Source organism: Pelecanus crispus, chromosome 21, assembly GCF_030463565.1.
Source record: "Pelecanus crispus isolate bPelCri1 chromosome 21, bPelCri1.pri, whole genome shotgun sequence".
Taxonomy (NCBI): domain Eukaryota; kingdom Metazoa; phylum Chordata; class Aves; order Pelecaniformes; family Pelecanidae; genus Pelecanus; species Pelecanus crispus.
Genome location: NC_134663.1, coordinates 2,954,357 through 2,975,885, shown reverse-complemented (window position 1 = coordinate 2,975,885; position 21,529 = coordinate 2,954,357). Strand labels below are relative to the sequence as shown.

Genomic DNA, 21,529 nt, shown 5'->3' with positions numbered 1-21,529 from the left:
AGTGCGTTAGCATAGAGGTTTAGCTGACGTTCCCTGCTGCAGGAGGGATCTCTGTGTGGAGGTTAGAGCTGGGGCCTCGGGACGCTCGGATGCGATCTACTCTTGTGGTCTTTGGAGAAACAGTTTGCTCTCTCTGCACCTTTCTCCTCCATCTGCAAAAGGAGGCCAAGAATCATTGCTTCCTCCCATCCTTCGAGTGCTCTGTTTACCTTGGAGGCTTTTCAGGTTTGTCACCACCATCCACCTCTGTGAAGACCTCTGATGGTGCGGTAGCGAGAATAGCGATGTATTAACGATGACTAATAGGTGCAGCATGGGAACAGTGATTCTGCTGCTTTGCGGTGGAAGCATCAGACAGATGTTTAACATCTGGAACGGCACTCTGCATGGTTCAAATGGGGCTAGCAACTGCTGTTGTGCAGCTTCCTCGCAAAACACAGGCATCTTGAACATGGTTCCTGAATGCGAAATCACGCGTTGTTCTGAATGCTTCTCCTCTCCGTCGTGCCGAGGACCTGCTGTGGCCTCCGGCCTGCCTACATTCAAGCAAAATGGAAGTGGCTGTCAAGTGAAAACCACGGGTGGATTTTAGCACGTTGCTGATGTCAGGTCTAGTCAGGGAAAATGTTCCGCTTCAGTTACTTTAATATGCAGTAGGGCTGATACTGACGTAACTACGTGTAGCAAACATACTTAGGGCTTTATATAGGGTGGATATATCCTGCAGTCACAGACGGAAAAACTCACTTAGGCTGTCTCACCCACTTTCTCAGCTGTCAATGCAAATTTCCTCCTTAGTTACTATCTTTTCATGTGCTTTCCCAGTGCAATTTTAAGCTTTGGCTTTCTGTCCTTTGGGTTAATCCTTTTAATAGGCTTCTACTAAAAACACTTTTAGATCTTCAGCAGTCAAAGCTATTTCCAAATGGATTTAAGGCTTTGATTACCTCTTGTTTCCTGGTGAAGAAACTACGGAGACAAGGTAGAGGGAGCAGAGAAACAAGGTGCTCTCTCAGGCAGCACTGGTCTGTAGCTCCAGGTAAACATGCTTTCTCCATCAAGTGAAGAGCTGGAAACATTTCATAAACTGCACCAGGGGAAAAGTGAGTTGCAGGCTTTGGAAACCAGCCTGGGGAGGCCTTCAATGCACAGAGGCTCTGCTACTTTCCTGACAGCACGCAGTCAAAAGCTATGCAATATTTCAAGAGAATCTGCCAGATTCAGGAGAAACTCTTTGTATTGCAAATGGACTTCCCAGGCTACAGAGGAGGTGTACAAGTTTGCTCTTGCTTCGGACCCTTTGAGCACTTTAAAATGTCTCAGATGTAACAAACTTGGATATCGTTGTGGTTTTTTTTCTTCTTGAGGGCTACAAGAGCTTTCAAAACCTAAGCCCAAACTGTGAACCCTGTATGAGTAGCACTATGCTACTGGGTAAATCACAAGGTCCTGTTTTCCAGGGTCACTGGGATTGTCTCATGGATGCTCCAGCTGAGTTGCTGGAGGACTGAATTCCTGCAGCTGAAGGTAAAAGGAGGAATCAGTAATCTGGTTTGCTGTAAAACTGGGTGGTAAATATAGACAATAAAAAAAAAAAAGGGGGCAGGGGGGGAGAAAAGACAGGGGAAAAAAGCCTTAAGTGACTTGCCCAAGGTGATGCAGGCAGCAGGAGCAGAGCTGTGGATGAGGAGGAGATGCCTGCCCCTCTCCCTGCCCCAGCAGGCTTTCTCTGCAGTTGGTTGCCATTTGCCCAGGGTCTGTTAGTTGCATCAGTGTCGGTGAAGCATCTGGGGAATGGCTGCACCACGTGTCGTTTGCAGGACTCTGCATGTCGTCCTCTGATCTCCCTGACTTCAATACCTCTGCGTGCTGCCGATCGGTAAGCAGAGGCCCATGTCTCTTTAAAGCTCTCGGCATTTTTCTCTTCCAAGTGATTGAATTTGAGCGAGGGGAGGGGAGGATTCCTCAGTTCTGATGTAACTGTTAGCAGAACCACGTGGTTTTATACATTTTTGACAAGAAAAGCTCCCCTGGAAGCAAGTTATAAAATTTTCAGTAGCTCTTTTGTAATTGCTTGCCACAGCGGATATTTTCCAGTCAGCCTTTGCTTTTGGGCTTGAGTCCCCTTTGGGCAAGGTTTGTTTGTGCAGCGTCCTCACGTAGGCTCCAAATGTGAAATCCATTCAACCTTCGTGACTCATTTGCTGTCCCAAGTAACGCTTCGGCTGGAGGAGGAACCCGGCTTGGGGAAGCAGTGAAATGCCGGTGTCAGCACGTCGGGATCCCAGCTTTCAGGGTGCCTGCCCAGGCCAGGTGGGGAAGGAATGCCCAGTGGCTTGATGAGAGCCCCAACGTCCTTCCCTGCCAGGGCTCCCACTTCCCTGCACCCTGCCAGCATTAAGGTGGCCCTAGCAAAGCTGAGCTCGGTTCACTTCCATAGTAGCTGAGACTAAATTAAGTCACTGTGCTTCTGAAACAAGCACTTCAACGAATTTAAGTAACAAAGGAGATTTGTTACATAGCCATTTGTAAAATAATGCTTTTTAAAATTATCTTTTAATGAGAAAAAGCATCCTCTTTCGCAGGATGGAGCATGGATTTGCACAGGGTGGAAAGAAAGGTTTGTTTGCTTCCCTGTTGTGTCTTTTCCTAAACAGCTCTTCCTTTCTGCTTCCCTCTGTTCAGCTGTAACCCTCAACAGAGCTGGTTTTTGTTCCCCACCTCAAAGCTACACAACCAGTTTCCGTGCAAGCCAGCATCATTCGTGTTTCTTTTATGCTTTCAGAACATGAACATCCAGGTGGAGGACATAAGGATCCGGGCCATTCTTGCCACCTACCGCAAGCGGGTGCCTGTCACAGAGGGTTATGTGGAGGTGAAGGACGAAGGGACCTGGAAGCAGATCTGCGACAAGCACTGGACCATGAAAAATTCCCGAGTTGTCTGTGGCATGTTTGGATTTCCGAGCGAGAGGAAATACAACACCAACGTCTACAAGTAAGAGCAGAGCTTTGTAGGAGACACAAGCATGTTTCTTTGAACACTTGGGGCCTTGTTCAAAAATGCAAATTGTCAAATGACACTGGAGACCTTGAGGTAGAAAAACCTCCAACTGCTTCATTCCTTCAGATCAGATTTTCCTTCTGTGTAAATATTTGAAATGTCAAGCATTTCCTTGTGCAGACAGGGGAGTCGTTTGATCCTCACCGTTCTGGCTGAAGACCTAGTGCAGTATCAGTTGTAGTATTTGATACGTCCTATAATAGGAGATGTGGACAGTCAGCCCAAAAAATCTTTTTTTTTTTTTTTCTTCCAGCTATAGGATAGCCATTTCCTCCACCAGTGATAGGTTCTGTGTTGTGTGCAGGGGATGGATGGATGGATGTGAACAAACTGATCACACTCTCCCAGTAAACCCATCAGCTGCAAGAAAATCTAAGCACTTACCCCATCCCTCTGCAGAAAGCCAGCTGTAGGATCAGATCTGGTATGTGCTGAAAGCTTCAGCGGGGTGATCTTGGAATAAAATAGGCCTTTGTTGTGCTTCGTTGCCCAGGTTCCTCCTTCCCGCTACTGCATGTAATTCCCGGTCTCACACCTCTCAGGACGTGTTTACCAGCTGCTCTGGCTCTCAGGAGGCTCACTGACCGTGGTTCATGGGTGTCCAGCTGCCAAATCACCCACAAAGGAGCAGTCTGCCCAGGGGAATATTTCCCAGTAAATCTCCCGCTGTTGTTAACCCCAATTCAGCTCTCTGGCACTGGCAATTCCTCAGGGTCCCAGGCTGGAAGAGCTGCCAGCCATCTCCAACTGTATGACTTGCTCTGTCCTTTAAAGCCTGTTCTGAGCTGAGTTGAGTGCTGAGCTAAAAATCTCAGTAATGCTTCCATGCTACTCCTCCCAACGTTGCTTCTGCCTGTGCATCTGAGATGGTGCCTGTAGAAGGATGCAGTTTGGGGCAGTTGTGATTTCAGTGCTGCTTTTTCTTCCTATGATTGCAGATTGCTTTAAAATGAGGGAAGAAAATAGTGGTCCGCAGGGAGAATGTTGTGTATTCCAGAGCTGCAGGCTGATCGGTTCAGACTGTGTTACCTGTTTCTTGAAAGCCAGGAGCTCTGGTCTTTTTGGTTGTCATTGCTTCAGCTTGCATTTTGTCACCAGCCTTCATCACAGACTTGCTTCTTCCTACACTATTCCCTAGAAATAACACCCTAAGGCAGATGCAAAATAGTTGAAGTGAAATTCTGTCTTGTTTCTTTCCTACACCGTGACCTATGGAGTGGGAAAGTGTCAACTGGTTAGGGGGAGAACTGAATTCTCCAGGCAGGAGTTGTGGTTTTCCTGCCTGCTCCTTTTGGCCTCTGCAATTGCTATTTCTGAAAGCTCCCTCTGGAACTGGCTGGCCACGTTTCATTTCTTTCATTAGCAAGATCGTGATCAATTGAAGAGGTCCTTGGGTTGGAATAGTGTAAAGCCACATAGCAGCACAAAGAATATAAAATAAATAACTGAAGTGGAATTCTGTTTTCAGGCTTCCCAGAGAGGTGAGCAGTGAATTAATAATTGCTGCCAGGTGGTCTTGTGTTTTGCCCTGGACCAGTTAGAGGAGCGTTTGCTCCCATCAGTGCAGCATGCCTCCCTCAAACTCAGCTCTCAGATTCCCATCCCCTGCATCAGAGCAGGAGGGCAGAATAAATTATCTCTAGTAAGACAAAGTGGATTTTTCCTGCTTCTCAGGTGTGGTGTTTCCAAGAAAAGCATTAACTTTAGCAGCTGGGAGTCATCTGCCTTAAATAAAAGGGAGCTTGGTAATTGTCCTGTCTCTTGCAATAGTACACGTGGAGATGGAAAAACTGAGGCACAGCTGTTCAGCATAATATTCAGCATTGTTGAAAATCCCATTCACCGGAGCTGGAGTTATGAATATGCAGTGCTTGCAAATACCAGGCTTGGACATCTCTGCTACTGAGCCAGGCAGAGTGCTAAAGTAGCCTCAGTGCCCTAATACCTCTCTCACCTTTGCTCATTTTCAGCAAGCAGTAATGGTCTGCTGGGCTCCTGCACCCCAGAAAGATATTTTGGAAAATATACTGAATATTATCCCAGGTTGGAAGAAGATGGGATGTCATTTTATTGGAGGGAAGAGACCTGTAAAACCCTGTCAGCTAGATGGTTTTGTTTGGTTAGCGTAGTTTAAAAGGCTGTGTTCTTTCTTGGGGCATCTGCCTTTGTGCTCTGTGTTACTGGCGGATGCATCATGTACAACCATGACTGCTGGTAACCTTGCTGGTGAGGGAAACCTCCCAGTTCTGGGCTGGGAACTTCACAAGTGATCTTTGCTTCAGGGCAGTGGAATGATGACCACTGTAGTCTGCTCGCCTGGGCCATGAGAGCACTGCTCTCTGCTTTGTCCCACACGCTTTCTGGTTGCATTCTGTCTTGGAGAGGGAAGAGTTCATCTCTGGCTGGTCCCTTGAACTAAACCCTCTCTCCATGTGAGTGTGAAGCCTCAGAAACGTTCTTCTCATTTCTCGGGCTTTGCTCGCCCGAATTCGTAAATACCATTCTCCCAAGAGCAGATCCTTTCCCGCTCCTGCTCCGCAGCTGGGAGACGGGCTGGAATCGGGTTTCTGCTGGCCGGGGCTGCGAGTGCCCCCTTCCCACATCCCCGCCAGTCCCACTCCCCACAAACTACAGCTCTGCATGCTGAGCTAGCTGATACTGTGCTCTGCTGCTGCACAATGGTGGGAGGTGAAATGATTTGCAGATGGATCTTGCTTGAAAGAAAACAACTTAGTTCATTGTTGTCCCAGTGCCAGGGTTTTATTCCTGAATGTAACTTAGACTCTGCAGTTGACAGCACAATTTATGTTAGGAAACAAAACAAATCTCAATGTTGTTTCCATGTTCTTGTTCATTCTTCAAAGCGGTTTTTATATAGGCACCACTTGTTAACTCCTCCTCCCAACTCCTGCTCTGGTTGAGAAAGCAGGGTAGAATTAAATGCATTTTGCTGATGGGGAGAGTAGAAGTTTGTGACCGGAGATGCCTAAGGCAGAGAGATGGGCCTGATGCCGTCTCGAGGCCTTACAGCTTTGTGATTTGTCAAAGAATTGGATGCTCAGCAGTTGCAGGATGCTTTGTTCAGTGGCAGTCTGAACAGCGTCTCCCAGTTTAACCAGTCTGCTCATAGCATTATAAATCTGTTCAGATGCGTAGGGCAGTTAATCACGTCTATGCTTGTAGTAGAAATCATCATGGTTTGCGTTCTGCCCAGCAAAGCCAGGATCTTAAGGGCTTTGGCAGAAGGTGGCAGGTCTGGCTTCTCTTCTGCCTCCCTGAGGCTGAAGACAGGAAACTTGCTAACTTCAGTAAATGCTTGAAGAATTTCTCAAGGGTAGACACTTTATGCTCACACCCCTTAAGAGGATTTCACCAGCTTCTATTCAGTGTGTTATGGGTGAATTTTCCCAGCCTGTATGTGTGTAATGATTTGTTTTCGGCTCTCCCCAAGTCCTCTCAGACGCAGTCTTACATAGCAAGGTTGATTTAGCTAAACCCCGAGCCACTTCCCACAGCCCTTGGGCTTAACCTGTGTCTTTGTTTAAAGCTTATGTGGTGAAGGTGCATCTCTCCTGACCAGTCAAAATGGTTTGGGCTCCAGCTTGACCTAGAATTGGCTCAACTCTCACAGCATGACCGTTCACTCACACCTCTGATCTGAGTAGCATTGCTCTTGGCTTGTATCAAGGCCAATGAGAGGTGGGTTGCACTTTTTCTGTGTCAAAAAGTAAATAACAAGAATGCCCTGAGTTTCCATCTGTAAAGATCATTTGTATTCTCCTTCTTTTTTTTCCTATATATTTGGTCTGGGGAAATGAGGTGGGGCTTTCTCTGGCTATTTCTCCCCAGCCTACCCAGGGCTGTTAATACCAACCAGATGTTAATGCCTCATGAAATTTCCAGGATGAGGTCATTGTTTGCTATTATAAGACATCCCCGTAATTACTTCTCTAAGACAGGCTGTGTTTCTTGTCTGCTTTGGAGCTCGTGGAGCTCTCTGCACATGTCTGTGGAGGGCCCTCGGTGAAGATACTCCTTCGGGTTCTTGCTTCCATTCTGAGCACGCAGACTTGCTGGGGCAGAGCTGGCTCGTGCTCTGAGCGCAGGGGGTCACGTCACCGAACGCAGGCACCTCCAGATGCTTTCCAGTGCCCGAGTCTGCCCCGTCGCTCTGCAGTCCGAGGGGGCAGCTGATGTTCGGGTGGGACCTCGGTGCTCAACTCCAGCAGTCCAAGGGCAGAGGCTTTTGTGGTTTTTTGGTAGACATGTAGTGTCCTGGGTAGTTTAATTAAACGGAAGAAAAATCTTCAAGATTTGGTCCAAATTGAACCAGATATTCTAGCTGAGAAGTGGCTGGCGCTTTCTTCCTGCATCCTCCCTGTCTTTTTTTATTTATTTTTTATTTTTAAAATTTTTATCCCCCTTTCCTATTTCCCATTCATTTTCTGTTGATTCAGGGTCCCTGACAGCTCTGGTTTGACAGACTTGGAGTTTGACAGCCAGTGTTTTACCCACAAAACAGGCAGGTTGCCTGTTGCTGCTGCACGGATAGATCTGAGCCCCGTCCCATGCTCCGTCCTTTCCAGCACAGTGTTTGCTCCCCACCATGTGATGCAATTGCATCTCTATCCCCAGCCCGGCCATATTTGGCCCTAACCTCAACCCAGAGAAATTTGGTTCCAGAAATGATTAGTCAGTGGCCGTGAGCCATATGAGCCTAGGCAACTGCTGAGCTTGTTCAGCAAAGCTTAGCAAGCAGAAGAGGAGAAGATTAGTTCTCTCAAGCATCTGAAATGGTGCAAATTAGCCCACACGGGACCACCGAAGGGCACCAGTTGGGAAAACCTTGACCTGTCCAGTTTAGTTTCAAACCAACAACCTACGAAAGGCTCTTCATCCCTTTACCAGATCCTGTTCAGGCTCTCCGTCCTGCAGGGATGTGCTACAGTTAATCAGAATTGGTGCTTTTTCTCCCCAGCAAGTTCCACCCACCTTGCTATGCCATTTATCGCAGCGAATCCTTGGATCGCCGGGACTGCGTGGCAGCTAGTCCTGGAATAAGGAGCAGCACAGGGATCTCGCAAAGCCACGTCAGAATCACAGCAGGGCATTGGCTCCTCTGCACCTTGACTTTTTTTTTTTTTAACTTCTAACATCTCCCTTTTGGTAATCATCTGACCCATATTTCTGTTTCATTGACTATTTTAGCTCCGATGCAGTCCGACAGCCTTGCAATGCAGTCAGGATGAAGCTGGATAACTTTTCTTTTCTCGTTTATCACACATGCCCCTTCCCCCTTAGGAGTCCCTGGAGCAGCTCCAGGCAAGTGCTACAGTTTGGGAGCAAGAAGCAGAAACTGCTGCCAATCTCCTCTGCTGTGAACATGTCATCAAGGGAATTGCTCTTGCGCTCGGAAATTGCTTTCAGGCTCACAGTTGTTAACACTGCAGCTTTGAGAGAAGCCGGAGAGCCGTGGCTTTTTCCCAGTCTGCCATCTTCTCACAGCTGATAAGTGGTGGCCAGCAAAGAGAAGAGCTCATTTATGGGAGAGGTCTTCTGGGGGCCTCTCCAGTCCAAACTCACTGGCGTTACTTGCACAGGCCCTGTTTGTATGCTGCCTTTTGAATTAACTGCTCTCTGACCCCTACATAATGTAGGGATCTCTGTTCCGTGTCCCTCCTTTGAGTGCATAATTGTTGCTCTAGCTGCACTGTTGATTCATACTCTGATCTTTAGCTTAAGGAGATGACCTATTTATTCCCAAGTGACACCTTAACAGAGAGTCCTTGTGTGTATGAATGGATCAACTTCCAAATAATGCTGTTCAATCCTCATTTTGTTTCAAGGTGTTTTTTCCCAAATGTAGCTACATCAGTGCAGTTTTTATGGATTCCTAACTTTTATTTTCCTGTTCCCTTTTATTCCTTTAAGGATGTTTGCCAGCAGAAGGAAGCAGCATTACTGGGCTTACTCCATGGACTGCAGTGGGAACGAGGCTCACATCTCCAGCTGCAAACTGGGCAATCACCTCAACGTGGATGCGGAGAAGAACGCGACCTGTGAGAACGGGCTGCCTGCAGTAGTCAGCTGCGTCCCCGGACGCGCCTTTGCCCCCAGCAGCCACAGTGGCTTCCGAAAAGCCTTCAGGCAGGAGGTGAGCAGGGCGTGAATGCAACCTGTCAAGTAGGAAAAGCCTGGGGGTGTAACTGTTTGCCAGCAGTTAGCAGCCGTAGGGCCTGAACATGGGGATGCCCACAGCCACAAACCAGCCTGTTGTGCAAATGTCCCCTCTTTGTATTCCTTTCTCACTACAAGCCCAGCTGAGTTTCTGTCCTCCCAAACACATGCTACCTTGCCTCCGTCTACAGGCTCGGAAGGGTGGGAGACTGGCTCACCGCTGCGGCTGGCAAGGCTGTGAGCAAGTAGTAAGAAAATACATTTGTCACGTTTCTGTTTGAGCTGTCCTGTTGAAGCCAATTGAATGCATGCCCAGTTGCTGCCGGGCTTTGCTGTTTCACAGCAACTTAAATACCGCGGGGTTGTTTCTCCTGTAGAGGTACAAGGGAAGTAAGCTGGCGTTTCCACCACCCCTCTATCTTCTGCAAAGAAATGCCCTGAGAGACTGGGAAAACACGGCCTACAGGAAAGGTTGAAAAAGCTGTGTTTGTTTAGTCTAGCAAGGAGAGGGCTGAGTATAGCGTAAAAATTCTAAGATATGCAAAAGGCTGTTATAAAATGACCCTGGAGTCAGTTGTTCTCAGTGTCAGCGGGGTGACTGAATGTGAAAGAATAGCTTAACTTGCAGCAAATGTGCTTTAGGTTGAAGCTAACGGAAATGTTCCCGCTGTAAGGTATGTGCAGCCTTAGGATACGGTGGTGATCTCAGGGTCTGGGGGCCCTTAATGCTGGGTTAGAGGGGGTTTTTGCGGGGTGCATTTGGTACTTTGGGTCTAGCCTGTAGCCCTTGGCTGTAGCCTGCGTCCCCCAGCACTATACCTCCGTGACTTTAGGAGTGGGCTTTCTCTTGGCACCTGAGAAGACCCCAGAGCGCACCTCCAGACACTGCTGTAGTGGGAATAGTGCAGTCCTGTCTGTGGTTTGCTTGCCTGGAGCCCAGGCACCTCTCTGCACAAGAGCTTGCAGAATCTAGGCCTCAAAGGTGAAAGGTCTTGTAAATCATTACTGATCTTCTGAGCCACGCGTGCTGCCAAGTAATTCCTTAAGCCTCTGTGTAGGCTTTGGATGTCCTTCGTGTGACCCCGGCCTGGAGAACTGTATATGCTTCCAGTTTTAAAAGTTAAAGTTTTTTTGGTCTCGGACTCTACACAAATCATGTGGTATTCCTGTACCTAAGACTCAGCTCCCACCGCAACAACACATCTTGGGTGCAGCAGCTGGTGGGTGGCTCTGCTTGGTCCTGGGGAAAGATGTAAGCGATGTATGCTCAGTGACTAATAGAAATGTCAGAAGAATGGAAATTAATGGAACTGGACCTGCCACTCAGCTGCGTATTTCTGACTGCGATCTCCCAGATCACTTATTTCACTAGTCGTAACTGCAGTGGGCAGATAGGTTTTACGTGGCTTGAGTTCCACGCTGGTCTCCTGGGTTAACCCAGGACCCCTGTCTGGAGATCTGTACAGCAAGTGAACCCATCTAGCGGCTGAACCACGGGCAGCAAGTGGATGAGAGCAGTGTGCTGGCTGGCTCCGTGTGATTCCCAAGCCTCCTCTAAGGCTCCCAAGGGGTGTGGTATGACAGCTGGGCTGTTGCGTGTCCAGCCACTCCTGTGTACAGCAGCTCTCTTCTGCTGCAGAACTGCTTGTGTGAAAAAGGCTCCTAAATCCAAGCACTAAAATTGCAGAGAGCTAAGATGTCTCTCTTTATTCTCTGCCCACATAGAGGGACGTGAGAAACATATGTCTATGCATACCGTAAGTCTTAGCAGATAAAGATTTCCTTTCATCCGGCACATTTAGCCTTTTGTGTTATGTGGTGGTTGTTTTAAGGTGCCTAAGGGTAATACTTTTTGGGCCACAACTTGCCTGCAGCCACACACTGTAAATAAGAGCTGTAAAGAAAGGATGCTTCGTTCCTAGGCAGTGGTAACGCTGCTTCTGTCTGTGTCTTCCAGCAACCACTGGTGAGGCTGAAAGGGGGAGCCAACACTGGCGAAGGACGAGTTGAAGTGCTGAAAAACGGGGAGTGGGGAACGGTTTGCGACGATAACTGGAACCTGGTGTCAGCCAGCGTGGTGTGCCGAGAGCTGGGCTTCGGGAGCGCCAAGGAAGCAATAACGGGCGCAAGGCTCGGGCAAGGTAAGAGCAGTGAGAGCTCCCAGGACCGTTCATGCCTTGTCCACCTCCGAGAACCTTTTCATGATTCAGGGCAGAGCGTATTTTTACTGGGATGTTTGTTTTGGGGACCAAGAACTTATTCTCTACCCTTAACAAATCTCTTGAGTCCAGGAGCTTGAGGCCAGACTGGAATATGTGACTTAGAAGAATCTTGAGATTCCTTGAAAGAAGTCTAGTGATGATGAGTTTAACCTTTCCCTCAGACAGTTGCTCCAGTAATTACTTCTTCATTATCACATCCATTGCTCTGAAATTCTCTTTGAGTTCTCTAGATCCACAGCATGGTGTAATGCATTACTAGAAGGTTCCTGGCAAAAATGGGTCCTGGATCTAGACTTCAAACACTCTCCAATTTAAGATCAGAACATTAATTTAGCCTATTATAAATAGAAGGGCATTTGAACAATTCAGAGCCAGGTTTGGGTTTGGATTTCCTGTATTTGGGAGTTGGTTCAAATCCCAAACTGTGGTAAATGGTAACTCAAAGCCTAATGTACGCCCTCTCAAACCACGTTCTGATTCACACGCCTTGCTCCCGTAGTGTAAACCCTAAAGAAAATGACACCAAACCAAACCCTTTATTGTGAGACTAAATGAATGGGTGAAATTTCTTCAGCCCAGCATGGCTTGGAGAAGGGGAGGGAAAGTAACAACACGTGTAAAGCACAGTGGTGGTGTCCAGAATCCAGAAAGCTTTAAAATGTGACCTGTCCGTTGAATTTGCCAAAAAAATCTTACGGTGGGGTGCAGGGAGCTGCTTGATGTGTTTAGCTGCATCTAGGAAACGGCATAATCGTCGTTGTAGGGGGGAGCAGCTGCCACGTGAAGGAGGAGAACGCACCATTCCCTGCCATCTCTCGCAGCTGCGGTCTGGAAACTCTTAGCCATAGCTGCCGATTCCCCCACGCTTTCCTTTCTTTTAAACACTGGCAATCAATCAGTGCACCCTGTCAGAAGTGTCCTCTGGGATGACAAGCGCTTGGTAACTCCATTCAGCGGGCGGATCATCACATTGTGGTAGGAAAAGGAGCTCTTTTGGCCCAAACTCGTCTCCAGGCTCCCATTGCACAGGGGAGTCTCACAGCTGTTAAACTCTGTGGCCATGTGCATGTTTACGCTTTGCTTTTTTACAGCTGCATCTCGGTGGATTTATGTGTTCAAAGACTAATTTGAAGGTCCAGTCTCATCGTTGCTGTGTTGGAGATTTAATTTCACAGGGTGAAACGCATAAAGACAGGCTGCATGTTAAATCAGTGTGCAGTGTCTAGAAGTCCCAGTTAAGACAGTGCCCTGTGGGAGAACAGTGCCTACCACAAAGAGTTCAGGGTATGGAAAAGAGGATTTATTTTCCATTTTATAGATGGGCAACTGACACCCAGATTAAACAATTTACCCTTATTCACACAAGAGTTGTCTGAAAGGAAGATATTGAGCCCAGATCTCCCAAATGTGTTGTCCGCTGCATGGTCCTGGGAGGGAGAACATAGAATAAAACCTCAAGCAGTAGGTGAATGTATACATTGGATATACAGTCCTAATCCTGTTCTTATGCTAAAGCAAATGGCACAGAAGGAAATATAATTTTTATCACCATATTTTGGCACATACAGCAATGCAGTTTGGCTACATTTCAGTTCCTGGGACAGCAGCACTGCCTCCACATATCGTAAAAGAATTTCCCCAAGAAGAGCAAATATGCCAGGGTTATGTGGATCAGCGCCATGGCCCTGCCCTGTTGCTTTGTCACTTCGTTGGTACGACTCTGTCAGACTATTTCAGTGGAGAATGTCAGACTGGATCCATCCTGCATTCTTGGTGCATCACCCTCCAATTCTGGTCAGCATCAAGGCGTTCCTCCTACTCGAACTGTTCGGTGGCTTGCAAAGCGATTAGGTCAGTGTCACCATTTCCAGATGTAGACCACAAACAGGGTTTTAATAACAGAGAAGCAAAAAAGGCTAGCTGCACGTTCCCCAGTGGCCTCAGCCTAGGAGTCTGCCCCAGCATTGTGTAGATCTTGTGTGGTGGGTGGATACAGGGCTGGCTGAAGTGCTAAGGTGCAAAAGGTGGCCAGAGCCAATTTAATTTTGTGGATGAGATTGAACCCAATGCATTTACATCTCTGCCTTTGTTGTTCTTGCTGCTGTTGTCAGAAGGTGGCTCCAGGGTACATCCTGACCCATTCCACCACACAATTGTGGAAATATGGTAGAGAGGTTTGGTTTGTTTTTTTTTTTCTTTTTTCTGTTTTCTCTGTGCTTCAGCAGAAGTCTGAGGAGGTGAGGGGTTCACCAGACAGGTCATTAAAGTGTCACCCACGGTTAGGTCTCCCAAGTCACAGGTATGCTGGCTGCCACAGAGCGTTAGGCTCCAGATGGCAGTAGGAAGAGGCTTTTAAGCACAAGCATCCCCCCTACCGTTAATAAACCAATTACATTTTCCTGCCTTCTAGAGTCAGCCCTTTTCTTTGAACTAAAAGGAGCAGGCTTGAAGTTGGGTACAATTTTCCTCTCCAGAGAAGTGAGCAAAAGGGGGTTCGTGGTGAGGCAGCGCGTGCCTGGGAGGCTGTTGGTCAGAGCACAGTTGGCAGTTCTGCTGCTCTCTTTGGGGAATTTGTGTCATCTTGGGGTGCAGACAAAGAAACGGAGCCAGCAGCCAGGATGTCATTTCCATGGTCTGTTCCCTGCTGATTTGAACGCTCCGAGACAGGTACAGCTCTCTGGCTCTGCGGAGCCCTCGTCACTTGTGCTATCGTGAGAATAGTGTTGCAGGAATGAAGAATCAACAGTCACTGTCAGAAATGGTAAGAAAACAGTTGCTTTTCTACCTCCATTACCCAGGTGGGTCAGCCTGGCCTCCGGCAGCCTACAGCTGTGTGCTGTGCAGACTGACAAGGGGAACTCCAAACTGAACGCCAGTTCCTATATCTGGTGTCGGTCAACCACTTCTGGCTGGTGGAAGGAGCTGGTGAAGGGTATCAGTCGGTGGATGCTGCTTTCTTGGAAACCTCTTCTTGTGGCTTTTGCCTTTCATCGCCACCATCATCGTGCTGCTGACCAGAAACGGGCGCACCTGCGGCTCGGACAGAAGTGCCTGGCCAAGGGCTGCAGTGAAGCAAGCCACAGCAGGTCAGAGCACGGCATAGAATCATAGAATGCTTTGGGTTGGAAGGGACCTTGAGAGATCATTGAGCGCAACCCCCCTGCAGTAAGCAGGGATTGAACCTGTGAACTTGGGCGTTATTAGCACCACGCTCTAACCAACTGAGCTAACCCGGCTGGTCGTCTGCCAGCATTTTCATTTTGTTGAGTCTGGAGACAGCACGTTGACAGCAAACTTCAAAAGTGTTTTTATTCTCAGCCTCCTATCTCTGAAAGCTTCCTAGAAACTGCTGGAGACCAGAGGTTCTGCATCTGCTACTTGCAGGGATCTCCTGTCAAAACTATCTGGTGTGTTTCCAACGGCAATTACTTATGGATTATATGGGCTCCAAGAAAGACTCTGGTTGTTCTTCTCTGATGAAGATCATCTGCTGGAACTTCTGATTCACCCCCCACACGCCCCAAACTTCTTTCTAAACAGTTTTGGGTTCAGTTTCGAAACAGGACCCGAGTGCTTTACAGGCAGGGTTATTGCCTTCTCATGTGTGTGTCTCTCCTCTTGCTGTGTCTCTTTGGAAATGACAATTGTCTGCTGCCACTCGTCCAGAGAGGAACCAAATTATTCATCTTGGCTCCCCAACAGCTTGAGACCGTTCTCTGCAGTACGAACTGATGTTTGCTCTCTTGTTTCCATCAGTGTTGTTGGAGTCTGTAACACACACCTGCCCCAGAGTTGTTTCGCTGACTTCTCGCACGTCCCTGTGGTGTTATGTTTTGTTGTCCCAGCAAACGTGTCTATGTCCCTATGTCAGAGCTTGATTGGGAGCAGACTCCAGCATACAGACCCAGCCAGAAGGTCATACTTTGCAAATTCCTCTAGCTGAAGTTTGTAAATTATGTAACAACGGAAACTTGTGTTTTTCTGTGGTTCTTGTGTGCTTGAGTCCCAGAGACTACTGGAAAGAATTTAACGTTAAAATCATTATAAATAATCTTGCAGCTTTTTGTTTTATTTTTACAAGAAATCACTGGAATTTTTTCAGGATTACCGTGTTTTGAATGCTAGAGGCTAGTGTGATGTCTGCAGTGTATTAATAAACTATTATTGGATATTTCTTCGCCACACAGTAGCATGGACAGAAGGTAAGGACTCTTCTTCTTTTTTTTCTTCTTTTCTTCCCCAAGGCATGGGTCCAATTCATCTAAATGAAATTGACTGTACGGGCTTTGAAAAATCAGTCACGGACTGCAAGTTCAACACGGAGTCGCAGGGCTGTAACCATGAAGAAGATGCTGCTGTGAGATGCAACGTTCCAGCGATGGGTTTCCAGAATCAGGTGAGAAGCCAAGCGATCCAGATGCGAGCGAGCGTGGCGAGGCGATTTCATCCTGGAGCATCGTCTGCCCTCCCTTGTTACGCAGTGCAGGGTATCTGGGCAGGAATCATTTCCACCTAAGCCGTGCCTATTCAATTTAGATTTTAATATCTGCATTGTATTAGACAGGAGGGCAAATAAGGATGATGCTCCCTTTTTGTACTGAGCTTTGAGCTCCTCCCATCATGATGGGGCTTACAAATGAATGAGGTGCCACTTCAGCTGCAGCCTTTGCAGTCCAGTGGCCCTGTAAAGCTGGTGCATGTCCCTGCTGTGATGGGATCTTGGTTGGGTCTCGTGACGGCGGTACCCAGGTGGCTGCTGGCATAGGGGCTGCTGGCATCTTTGCCATGTGGAGCTTAAAAACGAACTATATGAAGCAGATGCAGGTGTCTCTGAGTAAATGCTCCTGCCAAAGGTCCAAAGGGAGCGGAGAGGGGAGGCGTGTTACGCTCTCGCAGCTGGTACAGACCGCTTTCAGATGCTGGGCTTGGCTAGGCTGCTTCCTGTCCACGGTGGGAGACAAAAAACCAAACTGCAGCAACTGGTCTGCTAGCAGCTGGACTGAGGTTTCTGGCCTCGGTGACTTTTAACCACAAGCCTTGAGGAAGACCCTGAGCATCGCTTGCCCAACTGTTGCGTCTTCCCTATAGAGTTTGCTATGACGTTTATTGACATAGGAGTCTTTACGCCCTGCAGCTGCGTCTGAGCGGCGGCCGCAACCCTTACGAGGGCCGGGTGGAGGTCTTGGCGGAGCGCAACGGCACTCTGAAGTGGGGCACCGTCTGCAGCGAGAACTGGAGCACCGTAGAGGCCATGGTGGTGTGTCGGCAGCTGGGCCTGGGGTTCGCCAGCCATGCCTTCCAGGTGAGTCCCTGTGCCCTCCCGTACGTGTATTTCAGATGTGGTGGCATGTGTGTGGTTGGGTAGGGGCTACTGGAGGAGGAAGCTTATTTTTAAAAAAAAAAAAAAAACCCAGCCCAAGCCACAAACCACAGCATTCAGCTTCAAGGCATTAGCTGGAGAGACCCTGAAGGTTAAACCTCATTGCACAACAGCCATTGGGGGAAATTCAAAGCAGAAAGAGGTCTTGCAGCTCTGGGCAAAGCTGCTGTTTTCATACTGCTCAGGGCTCAGGTTTCCTGGGAAGCCTGACTCCCTTAGGCCTGGTTGGGCTGGTGGTTATGTGCAGTTTCTTGTCCCTCCCTGAGTCAGTGGGGAGTTGAACTCCTCGGGCTGACTGAAGTGTGGAAGCCAAGTTTAACCTGGTGTCAAATCACTTGAAAACGATTTGATTTCGCTCCTGTAGTTACTTCTCAGTGCAGTGTGTATGCTAGTGTGTAGTGGAGCTGCATGCATTTCTTGCTCCTCTAATGGCAAATGCCCTAAACCTTCCCTGCTTGCAAATGACTAAGAATGGCACTTAATAAAGGGATAAAAGCTACCAACTAACAAGCTTGGGATAACCACAAAGGAATAAAGTGTTCTTTCCCAGCAAAGCTCTTTGGCGTGGTGAACAGCAGCCCGCTGTGCTGGCTGGAGGAAAGCAAGCAGCAACCGTAAGAGCTGGAAGGAGGGAGGGCGACAGCTTCCCACCCAGTTCCCAGATGGATAACTGGCATCAGGTGTAAGTAGCTGGTGTAGGCCAATAACCCTGGTGCAAGATATTTTTCTGTACTGATACATCCCTCAAGGATCACAAGGTGAAAGAGGGGCAGGCAGACCTATGTAATGGTAGATTTTGAAAGGAAATATATAACCTCTGGGCCTTTGCTGCAGCTCCCAGACACAGGGAAAATGGGGATTTGGGTTCCTAAAATAAACTGGTTTCTCCCTAGGACAAAGTAATCCCCTGCCAGAGCTTGCTGTCTTGCTGTGCTCTGGAAATGCAGCCCCTTTGAGGCATTTCAACTGAGAATCAACAGTTGCCAGCCGCTTTGGGGAAACTTAGGCTCAGATGGCCACTGAATAAATAAACTTCATGCGTGTTTATATAGATGGAAACCCGCACACAGAAAATGGCCTTAGATCAGTTCTGGAAGGAAACTATTTTCCCCAAACAATTTCTGGAAATCGAAAACTTGGGCAAACAAGGAAAATGTGGTTGCAGAGAGCGGAGGCTGTTCCCATTGTCCAAGCCCGGGGTCTGGTCGGCTCTGCTGTATTTTCGTGCCATGTCTGGCCTGCTCAGCATTCGGATGCAGCCAGCTCTGCTGGGCTGCAGCAATAAACACAGTAAGAATTAGCATCTCTGCTGACTGCCTGCTGGTTTTGTGCAGGGAGGAACGATAAGGCCCTGAAATGACCAACAGCCTCAGCATCCTCGGGGCTGGTGGTTGCCTCTTGAGAAAGCAGGAGAGACTGTAGGCAGAAATGGACAGTTAAAACTCCACCTGGAGAGCTCAGTCCTGCAACGAGGTTGTCTTTAAGGAGTGACCAAGCCCGGATCCAGGAGGACATGCTGGGCTCGTGGGCAGGCAGATTCCAACCAGTTTAACTGTTATCCGTGGCCAGAGAGGGGATCTGCAGGTCCCCAAGGGACACGCTGGGGTGGGATACCTAGGAGGTAGAAGGCTGGAGCTGCCCGTGCCGCTGTTGTAGCAATCCCCCGGTGCAAGCATTGAGGTGCTGGAGCGTGTTCAGAGGCGGGCAACGAAGCTGGTGAAGGGTCTGGAGAACAAGTCTTATGAGGAGCGGCTGAGGGAACTGGGGTTGTTTAGCCTGGAAAAGAGGAGGCTGAGGGGAGACCTTATCGCTCTCTACAACTACCTGAAAGGAGGTTGTAGTGAGGTGGGTGTTGGTCTCTTCTCCCAAGTAGCTAGCGATAGGACAAGAGGAAATGGGCTTAAGCTGCGCCAGGGGAGGTTTAGACTGGAAATTAGGAAAAATTTCTTTACGGAAAGGGTGGTCAGGCATTGGAACAGGCTGCCCAGAGAGGTGGTGGAGTCACCATCCCTGGAGGCGTTTAAAAAACGGGTAGATGTGGCACTTCGGGATATGGTTTAGTCTGGTCTACCCTTGATTAGTCTAGAGTGGGCTTGGTAGTGTAGGTTAATGGTTGGACTGGATGATCTTAAAGGTCTTTTCCAACCTAGATGATTCTATGATTCTATGATTCTAAGCTGGTTCCTCCACCTGATTTGCCTGCGTAGCTGCCAAGCAGAGCGCAAGAGCTGAGGATAGCCACGTACCTTAAACGTTGGCCTTTCCAACTGCCTGGCTCTATTGACATAGCCCTGAGAGTCCAGCAAGAAACAAGACATTTTTTCCTTTAGCTGAGACTGCTGGTATTTAGAACAGAAAAGGCCCTTATGCATATCCCAGCTGCACCAGCTACACGAGCATAAAGCTACACTGTGTAGAACAGGGCAGCCCTGTGTGCATGTGTGCAAAGAGTGTTGCTAACAGGGTTAACAAACAGCCTCTTGCAATGGAAGCAATGGTACAGATGGGTTGTCTTTTCCTGGAAACGTGCTCCTAGTTTTGACGCTAATAGATGTGGGGTTTGGTTTTTTTTTTCCTTCTTCTTTCTTCCCTCCCCTTCTCCCAAGCTTTGCAGTTGCAGCTTCATTGGGTTTAGTGCTCTTAGTTTTGTGAGTGTGCTACGTTGGGAGTTAATTTTCTGTCATCCCCACAAGTTTTGCAAAACTGGGTGATGAAGATGAGTAGTGAGCAGGGTTTGAACATCTGGGAATCCCCCCTCAGAACCAAGAGATGCAGACCCTGGGTTAGCAGACCCCGTTAGTCCTGGTAGCCCTCAAATGCCTTGTTTCCACTGGCATTTCCAGCACGGCTGTTAATTCTGCCTCCCCAGCTTGTGCAAGCAGGCCCTCTGGCATTGCAAGGCCCTGTGGCGCTCGCAAGTGCAGTTATCACAAGACAGATGTGGTTTAATTGCTGGGCATCTCTCCCAAAGGCCCAGCCTAGATGACTTAAAACAGCCTAAGGATGAATTCATCAGATGGATGGGCAGAGCAGGGTGGAAAAGTGAGTTTACAGCTGGATTAAAAACAAAGAGAAATTTAAACCAGCTCAGAAACAAGGAGAGAGATTTGCTTAACGCGGGTCAGATGTTCAGGGCAGGGAAGATGGTCAACTTGGGTTTTAATTCTAGTCCCAGCCTTCTGCTTAAACAGACTTGGGCTCATTCCCCGAGTTACTCTGCTCCAGCATCCTTTGGCAACGTCTGTCTCCTTGATAGCCTTGGCTCTTGCGTTGATCTTCCCTGGAGGGAGAATGCAAGTTACAGGGGGATGAATATTCCTCCAGCAGTCCTCTAAACACTGAGGAGTGTGTGAAATGCCTTTTTCTGCCCTTCTGCCCAGGAAACCTGGTACTGGCACGGAGACATCAGCGCTGACAATGTAGTCATGAGCGGCGTCAAGTGTTCGGGGACAGAGATGTCCCTGGCCCACTGTCGTCACGATGGAGCCGATGTCTCCTGTCCCAAGGGAGGTGGTCGTTTTGGTGCTGGTGTGTCCTGCTCAGAGAGTGAGTAACTCGGGTTTTATTTCATTTTGGCATCTGAGGTATGCAGGGGAAACGGGCTGGCCCATGCTATGCCTTGGATATGTCAAAACAGTGGCAAATTGCTGCTGATGGGGCTGAGAAATACAGTGCAAGGAAGGGGCTGGCCTCCACCTCTGGCAGACGCTTGTGGGGTTTTTTCAGTAGCCCGTCAGTTGATTTCAAACCTTCCTTCCTACCTGCCAGCTGCCCCTGACCTGGTGCTCAACGCCGAGCTGGTGGAGCAGACAGCCTACCTGGAGGACCGCCCGATGTTCATGCTGCAGTGCGCGCTGGAGGAGAACTGCCTGGCCAGCTCGGCCACCAACACCTCCATCACTTCTGGGTACCGGCGCCTGCTGCGCTTCTCCTCCCAGATCCACAACAACGGGCAGTCCGACTTCCGCCCCAAGAACGGCCGCCACGCCTGGGTCTGGCACGACTGTCACCGGTGAGTGCCAGAAAAACGCTTTTGCAGGGTCGGTGCCTCCTTCCATGCCTTTCCGCTGCCCGGGGCGGACTGTTTTGCCGTGGGAGTACAGGGCTGAAACGCTGGAGCTGTGGCTGTAGAGCTGTGACGTGTGTTAGGGCAGCTGGCATCCTCCGACAGGAGAGAAACCAGCTTGTTACAGTAGGAATTATAGTTAGGAACTGGTATGTGAACAAGGCAGATGTGGAGCTCTTATTGGGAGAGATGTATATGCAAGGGCAGTATGCATATGGGAGTATGTGGACGTACAGACAGAAGGAAGCGTGTGCCTGCGTACCCGCTGTGTGTAGAAAGATGCGGCCATCTGAGCCACTTCCCTCACCCAGGAAAGGACTCAAGAACATGCTGTAATTCTGCATTTTTTTTAAATGCATCTCCACTCTACTTGAACTATGTACAGCTGGGAGCTTGTTTTGTGCTTATTTTTGACAAACAGTAAATTCAACCCCATAAATGCGTTGTTTTTCAGGGGGAAGCTGACAGTTTCAGGCAAAGTAAACCACAGAGAGGAAAGAGAACTGGAACCAAGCCACCCAGATGCTTTGCTTCTGAAATGATGGCTTGTTACAAGGTTGATTTTCTCTAATTTGGTGTAAAAGGGAGCTAAGTAACTCACAGTGCCCAGCTCTTGTCTTG

General features: G+C 48.6%; 1 protein-coding gene across 3 annotated transcripts in view; it reads left to right on the top strand.

Moving 5' to 3' along the window:
- LOXL2 (lysyl oxidase like 2) overlaps positions 1 to 21,529 on the top strand; it is a 60,430-nt gene that overhangs the window by 32,432 nt on the left and 6,469 nt on the right. For all 3 annotated transcript variants that reach the window (XM_075724010.1, XM_075724008.1, XM_075724009.1), the window contains 7 exons: positions 2,786 to 2,997; positions 8,995 to 9,217; positions 11,198 to 11,381; positions 15,707 to 15,858; positions 16,597 to 16,764; positions 20,223 to 20,388; positions 20,611 to 20,854. In XM_075724010.1, coding sequence (XP_075580125.1) covers positions 2,786 to 2,997; positions 8,995 to 9,217; positions 11,198 to 11,381; positions 15,707 to 15,858; positions 16,597 to 16,764; positions 20,223 to 20,388; positions 20,611 to 20,854 — 1,349 coding nt within the window. The remainder of the gene's footprint in view (positions 1 to 2,785; positions 2,998 to 8,994; positions 9,218 to 11,197; positions 11,382 to 15,706; positions 15,859 to 16,596; positions 16,765 to 20,222; positions 20,389 to 20,610; positions 20,855 to 21,529) is intronic.